Raw genomic sequence first — 7667 nt, 5'->3', positions numbered from 1 at the left:
AGCATCTACAAGCCCAAAATGTGAAACAAGTCAATTTAACAATATTTGCTATATCATACTAATCCTCCAAATCCATTTATTTTTGAAAATTGCAGCAAAGGTAAATGTTGTGCATTCCCTTTAAGCGCTCGGGGCTGCCACTGTACAATGTACTTGTGCTTTTAACATTTATTGATGTTTTGGCGAAAATAAATGAATATATTTTTCTTATCAATTGACTTGTGCTTTGAGCTGTGATTGAATATTACAATCAGTTACAACTTTGTAGAAACTAAGGAAATTAAAACTGGCTGTTGGTTTCCATTTTATTGTGTCGTCTAAACAAATTTTTTGGGGCACTTACCGGTCCTAAATTCTGACCATATTTATGTTAAAGTTTGGGTTAACTTTTTGTAACAAAATGTATAACTTCTACATGCTTTCATGGATTTTGATGAAACTTAGATGCAGTGACCCTAAAAAAGCCTGAGGTCAAAGGTTATGTAGGGGTCATTGTTCAAATATGCTTCAAATGTTTCTTTGTCTACAGACTCCCATGGACTTTAATGTAACTTGGATGGAGTGATCCTTAGGTTGGGGTTCATGACAACTCTTCCGAAATTGCGGGTCAAAGGCCATCCACGGGTCAATTGAGGTCATAACTCACGATGGAAAAAATGTGAAAATGCTATTGTTTCATAAAAACAAATATATTCCAGGAGCCAATCATTTCTTCAACTGAACATGAACAGCTTCTCTAAGAATAAGAACACGAAACATGTATGTAAAGGGATCGACTGCGTATAAAGGCGACACCTTGTTTTCAAATTTATTGTCTTCTGTCATAACTTTCTAATTTTCTTTTATTTCTGCAGGTCTGAGCTATGACAGGTTAAACTTTCTAAGTTTGACCGGGTACCCTCTACCGGAAGGGGTTACATTCGCAGAGGGGATGCGTCGCGGGGACCCAGCGTTCCATCTGGACAGAGACACAAACATTGGCCGTCTGGCAGATTATATCTTTCCCCTGGACTTCACCGAGAGGTTTTCGGACTTCACCCTCCTGGTGACGTTCAAGCCCGAGTCGGAGGACGTGGGCCCATTACTCGTGGTCACCGACAACCTTCAGACGACGGTCATCCTGGCACTCAACGTGACCCGAGCCGAGGAGGGCCGCCATCGAGTCACGCTTCTCATGACGGACGTCTCGGCGGGGACTCCCAGCAAGGCCTCCTTCGTGGTACCCTCCCTGACCGGCCACTGGTCCCAGTTCTCGCTGAGCGTCATCAACGACATGGCCACCTTGTTCTTTAACTGCAGCACGTACACCAGCACGTCGCTGATGCGGCCGGAGGGCTGGAAGCTGGCCATTCCGCAGCAGGCCGCGGTCTTCGTCGGCAGCCAGGGATTTGCACTGGATAATACGGCCACGTTTGCGGTAATAATTCTGTATCATTTGAATTCCTGGAAATGGGGGAGTGTTGCCCAGTTGCTAGAGTTTGTGAAGTTATAATCAGGGCCCGATTTCATGGATTCTCTAATCCCGGATTCTGTGCTTACGGCCTGCAATTCTCCGCTAACGGAGCTAGCAAAGAAATAATGCGCTGGCCCTATTAGCACAAAAGCCTTTCTTACGGGATGTATGCATGCGCTCAAGCCAAAGTTCTGTGAAATACACTAACCATTAGCTTAGACTTTTCTGCTTTAGTAAGCGGCGATTTTTCGCTAACGGTAGGCAGAGCCTTGAAATTGGGCCCAGTTTGTCAGAGGTTCAAATCTAGCATCTGGCCAGATGTTGTATGCTAGGAAACCCAGAATATTAACCCTAACTCCCTACTGAGTTTTACTAAGAGCCGTGGGCATCAATCACTTTTCAAAGTGGGGGGATATCATATCATCCCCCCCCACTTTGTTCGTCCCCAAATAAAAATTGTAGCCTATATTTGATTGAATGACTCCAAACTCGAAAATGGTGTTTAAATGATGATCTTTTGCTCCATAAAAATGGTAAATATGGTCAGAAATTGCCTCAGATCAAACCATAGAGCATCGAATTCAAAAACAAATTCGGGACCCTTAAGCTGTCTAGTGGGTGATGGGTTAACCCTAACCCACCTCACTCCTCCAAAATCCTCCTGGAGGTTTTGGAGGATTCTAGAGGATTGAGGATGAATGGTGATTGAATCAAATGAGGATTCTGGAGGATTGAGGATGAATGGTGATTGAAGCACATGAGGATTTTGGAGGATTGAGGATGAATGGTGAATGAAGCACAAGAGGATTTTGGAGGATTGAGGATGAATACGTTTTGAGGCAGGACTGTCTGATGATTTTGAAGGATTTGGCGTTGGTTATCCTTCATTTAAACACGAGTGCAAAGTTTTGGGATGAGGAGGATTTTGGAGGATTGAGGATGAATGCATTTTGAGGCAGGACTGTCTGACAATTTTGAAAAATTTAGGCGGAGTTGAAAAATTTTGGAGGATTTTGGAGGATTGAGGATGGTTGTAAGCAACAAGGGCCTAGGGGGTTAGGGTTAATCTGTCCAGTTTGTGATGTTTCACTGTTTATTTTTGTAATACATTGTTTTTCCCTCTGTTTATCAGGGTACGATTCAGACCTTGGAGATGTCCAACGACCCGGATGAGGCTGAGTTGGGCTGTGATGATGGTGACCAGGAGGTATAACAAACTTTCAGGCCCTGTACAAATATCCCCTGAATTTTGAAGTTTCAAGTCCCGAACCAGTACTATTTTCTTGACTAGGTGGAGGGGGGGGGGGGGGGGAGGGAGGACAACCTTTTAAAGAATTGGCCCTTTGGTTCAGTAAACTTTGACACATTTGTAGAAGTCCTCGTGTTAACAAAAATTGCCCAGAATTTTGAGGTAACACAATGTGGTTGATATTGTCCCTAATTTTGTTTCACATTTTTTTGTAATTCTTGAAGTTTTCAAAGGTTCCTTGCAAGTTGAATAACAAATCGATTATCAGAAAATTTATTATTCTTGAAAAATAACCCTTCAGACATTCATTACAATTTCTCTTAGATAAACAAAAAAATACCGTTTGGGACGAGGATTTTGTGACAGAGTATTGTTGACTTATTTTTGGAGTTGTTTCAAAGTCCTGCAAGAAATTGTTACTATTGACAGGTGTGGTCCTACGTGTAAATCCATTGTATTATTTGGATTCGTTTAAAAAAAATATCTTTTTCTTGTTTTTAGTCAAATTCAGGCCTTTGCTGTGAGATGAGCAGGAACCAATTTTGACCAATTTCTTTTTTCTGGCTATTTTGGGCTAAAAAGGCAATAAAGCGGGAACCATTTACAGTCCGGGAATTCTCTGGGAACATTTGGTATACTTTCCTTACCACCAGGATCACAAGGCTTTACACGATTGTTTTGTTTTTCTGAAATCATTTGGAACTGAGATTTTGCCCTGGCATTCCCAGTGGCTGCAGGTGACGGGAAAATAGTTGTGGCAAACTGTCTTTCTCAATGACGCAAGTTATATGATCTCTAGTGGCATAACTTTTATTATTTAACTGACATACAGATCCTTGTCATTTGATTGCATTCACAGAGCTAAAACTTTATCGGGTTAGTTGTTAAGCACCCTTCTTTAGATTTTAAGCACCTTTGTTGCTCCAAACGAAAAAAAACTGCACAAATGACAAATTATTATCTACCCTACATTACGTGACATTCGTTATTGCTCCCATTCACGCCGGGGCTCAAAAAGTCCCATTCGCCCATGGTGAATGGGATTTACTATTCAACAGCTAGGATTTACTTGTTCCATGGCGCGGTATGTGTGTGCAAATGCATGCTGGTGTGCGCATTGAGCTTTGCGCGTAGTGCGTATTGTTCCCAAGAGCCAGTAGCTACAGAGTTGGGTTCAAACATTTTTGTGAAGGGGTGGTTTAGAAGAGAGCAATACATTTCCCACCAATCTTGTATTGAAATAGAAGTTCATTTCAACTGTAAATCAAATGACAAGGATCTATAAGCTTCACAAGGCAGCTAAAAGGCAAGCTGTTTTGGGCCTTCTTATGAGTTTGCTATTGCATATTACATATATTTGCCTTTCTGTGTGATTGCTACCAACACGTAAATTGGGAAGACTCCGTCCATTCTAAACCAAACCCATTCCGGCAATCTCATGCTTTCTGCAACATTGCTCATTTCTGACTCCAACCGAAAGCCAATTGACCGTTTCCCCTCCATTTGGTTCCTAACTGCTTCGGGCATTGCTCACAGCTTCGCAAGCAAAGGCTCTACAAACGAGAAACTTCATCTTCCAATCTCGCCGACGCTTTAATAACAAACAAAGACATCCCAACTTTGCCAACAAACTCTAAGCAGAACGGAATTGTGGTCAGTATAACTGTCGCTTGTCTATCGAGCACGACTCAGTTCGCACGACCATCCGTTTTTCATTCAGTTTTTCATCCTTCATTCTTGCATCTTTCGCATCTTCAAATATTATTTTCAGGCACATTTGACATTATTAAGTTTTCAATCATTGTCTGCTTTAAAGGAGCATTCAATCGGCTGAATACAACAAGCCAAGTTTGACTGTTCCTTTAAAACATGAGCCATTATCACAATACCTCATTTTCATTCAGAGCATTTTGTTTTTCATTCATTTCACTCTCATGGAAACGTGAACGCAAGTCAGATTATTTGATCAATTAATCTCTTCGTTCTTTGGATCATTTTAATGTAAATCAGTGCAAATTATATGCATTTTTGAAAGCATTTTGCATTTTCCTGTTTTCTTTTTTGGTTTGTTTTCTGTAATTTACACACAAAGAATTTCCTATTTGATGTGCACCATTACTTAACCAGTTCTCGTCGGAGGACGTGATAACACGCATAGCTGTTTTTATGCACAAGCACGGCTGACAGGTTAAAATGTCAAGATTGCCTCGACTCGCCTGAAGTTTATGCTAATCCCTTGTGTCTTTTGTACACGTGTGTTGATCTTGAATTGCCCATTGCGCATGGCCTGTTCTACAATTTATGCTCCAGTGCACACCTCGGAGTATTAAAACATTTAAGTTTTCAGCAAGAAATATCATACAAATACTGTTGAAATGACTCTTGCGAATCAGTATTTGTGGCGTTTGGCTGTATATCAGAAATTGGCTGGAAAATGTTGCCTTTTGCAAAAAATTTAAATTTTCAGCAAAAATAATCCTGGCGCGAAGTGGTTAAGGAGCATTTCACTTACATCCAAATTCACAAAAAAAATTGTGGCATGTCTTTATTACAGCACACTGAATTTTTGTTATATTTCAAATGCTCATTAATTGGCTACTGCTCTTCATATTTCAATATCTTTGCTTTTCATTTATACTTGCTTTTCACATTGATGCCATTCTTGATGCTGCCGTTGCCGCACTTGCTGATTTACCAATGATGATCTGTTGCTATGGCTTGTTGCTATGGCCCGTTACCATGGCATGTTGCTATGTAGACCTCAGGCAATAACAATGGAGGAGTAAAGTCCAAGGTAAACAGATATGAGGAGTAACTGGTTCTCTTTACCCACATTTTGGAAGTTTTGTGTAAAGTAGGTTTTTTGGAATTTTTGGTAAAAGTGCATTAATAACAACTAGATATATCCTCGTGTGCCAAGGAAAAGGACGTTAGCAGCCCAGGCATGACCCAAAAAACCACTTTTGGAGATGATCTAATTTAAAGGTTTTGTGCTCCCATTTCTAAATTAAAAATCACATTAGGCTGAAAATTTGACTCATGATTTTCATTAATAATTGAAATAATGTTGTCTATTTTATATTGCCAAGTATCACTTAATTTTGAAGTTACTCACTTTTTTATGCTAACGACTTTTTACCGGGAACTCCCCTTGCCTTAAACGTGCGCTTAAGTGGCACGTTAAACCATAACGTCCTTTTACCTTTTGGGTTTAAAATTTTTGGTATTCAGGGGATGGATATACAGGGTGAGTAAATAAAAAACGAAACCCAAATGTTGGGACTATTGTTTTAGTGACACTTTTATGTTTTATGTAGCACTTTCAAAATCTAGGACATGATAGCCCAATTCATAAGCTTTCTTTTAGTACCAGAATCATTCAAATCACTCGTGCACTTTTCAAGTTACGGAGTTTTAAACACAACCACTGTTTTAAAGTTCTGTTCACGGATCACAAAAAAAGGTGTGCGTTCTTTCAGCAAAACGAAAACAATTCACACACATCCCTATGTGATTTGTTTTCGTTTCACTGAAAAAACACTGAACTTTTTTTGTGATCCGTGGACAGAACCTGAAAACGGTGGTGTTTGTGTTAAAATTTCGTAACTTGAAAAGTACGTGAGTGATTTGAATGATTCTTGTACTAGAAGAAAGCTCATGAATTGGGCTTTCATATCCTACATGCAGAACTTTGAACAATGGTCGCAACATTTGGTGTGCAGGGTTTTTTTACTCTCCCTGTAGTAATTTCAAATTGAAAAGTTCATAAAATTTTAACTTAAAATGGTAATGAATTATTCTATTTCCAAGATGGCTGACCTCTTCACAGAACAGAGGAAACCTCTTCCCAATCTTAGGCTCATTGTTTTTTTTGTTTTTTTTCCCCCAATTGTTAAATTGTACTGATTCTGTCCTGGTGGACGAATATACTATCGTGATAATTTTGCATGTTACCATGGTTACCCGTATGTTGCTTTACAGTACTCTGGCAGTGGAAGAGAAAATCAGGAGGTAAAATTTCAGACTTTTTTTGGAAAAAAAACTGTTTCTTCTATTTTCGTACTCACTATTTTTTGTCTGCCTGGTTGTAATATTTCTGAGGTACTGGTATCCTGACTTTTCTTGAGATGATTGTCATTTTTTGTTTTTTTGTTTTTTGGTTCTTCTGTTTTCTCTTTCACTATAATCTTCATTAATTTTTCAATATTTCATAACAAAGTTTTCTCTCTTTCTTGTCATTAGGCCCCCCCCCAAAAAAAATAGTTCTGCTTCCGATTACCCTACCTGCCCTATTCTGACAGCCCCTACTCTAATTTTTTTTGGGGGGGGAATGAGAATAAAAACCTGAAAACCATAAATTACTACCTTTTACCCTTGACTACACGCAGACACCTCCATATGATCGTACACACACAAAATGGCTTAAAAAATATTTCCTTACCTTCCTACCCCATTTTTAGATGCCATGTAATCGGAAGCAGAACTATTTTTTTCTTGGTCTTATGAATATCATTTTGAAGCACAATTGCTTCTTGATAATTAATGTATCAAATATTGCCTATTTGTAAACATACATGTAAATCTTCATAAGTTTTATCTAGTAAAATGGATGTCCAAATTCTCAATACATGTTATTTAATTGAGTATCATGCTGTCATAGCATCATATCTGCATGCTTGCATTATATTCATTTATCCCATCAAAAAAATTTGCTAAACATGGTTATTTAAATAGATAGAGCCTGAAAGTTCGTTCCTAGTGGCACGCTTCCTGAACTCTTGAATAGGAAAGTTAACGTGCAAAAATAAACAAATTTGCAATTGTTTTTGGTACATTGATTTCTTAAAATCATCCTTGAATAAGGTTTTGTAAAATTGTTACTAGCGTCTCAGTTTATGGAAACTGAAAAATCGCCTGCTGTGAAAGAGAGATATCGTGCCGAAAATTGACCTCTCAGTTCCAATA

The 7667-nt window shown here is 39.0% G+C and overlaps 1 protein-coding gene across 5 annotated transcripts in view; it reads left to right on the top strand.

Moving 5' to 3' along the window:
* Positions 1 to 859: 859 nt before the first annotated feature.
* The window catches only part of LOC119722725 (collagen alpha-1(I) chain-like), a 56032-nt gene continuing 49224 nt past the window's right edge, over positions 860 to 7667 (top strand). Inside the window, exons 1-4 of one of the 5 annotated variants that reach the window (XM_038192998.1) lie at positions 860 to 1417; positions 2586 to 2660; positions 5461 to 5496; positions 6684 to 6713. In XM_038192998.1, coding sequence (XP_038048926.1) covers positions 932 to 1417; positions 2586 to 2660; positions 5461 to 5496; positions 6684 to 6713 — 627 coding nt within the window. In that variant the 5' untranslated portion in view covers positions 860 to 931. Of the gene's footprint in view, positions 1418 to 2585; positions 2661 to 4238; positions 4356 to 5460; positions 5497 to 6683; positions 6714 to 7667 lie in introns of all 5 variants that reach the window. The other 4 variants (XM_038192996.1, XM_038192995.1, XM_038192999.1 and 1 more) reach the window with 4 other exon arrangements.

This window comes from Patiria miniata, unplaced genomic scaffold, assembly GCF_015706575.1.
Source record: "Patiria miniata isolate m_02_andy unplaced genomic scaffold, ASM1570657v1 HiC_scaffold_16, whole genome shotgun sequence".
Classification (NCBI taxonomy): Eukaryota; Metazoa; Echinodermata; class Asteroidea; order Valvatida; family Asterinidae; genus Patiria; species Patiria miniata.
The sequence above is the reverse complement of the archived record's forward strand: the minus strand, read 5'-3'. Positions and strand labels throughout refer to the sequence as shown.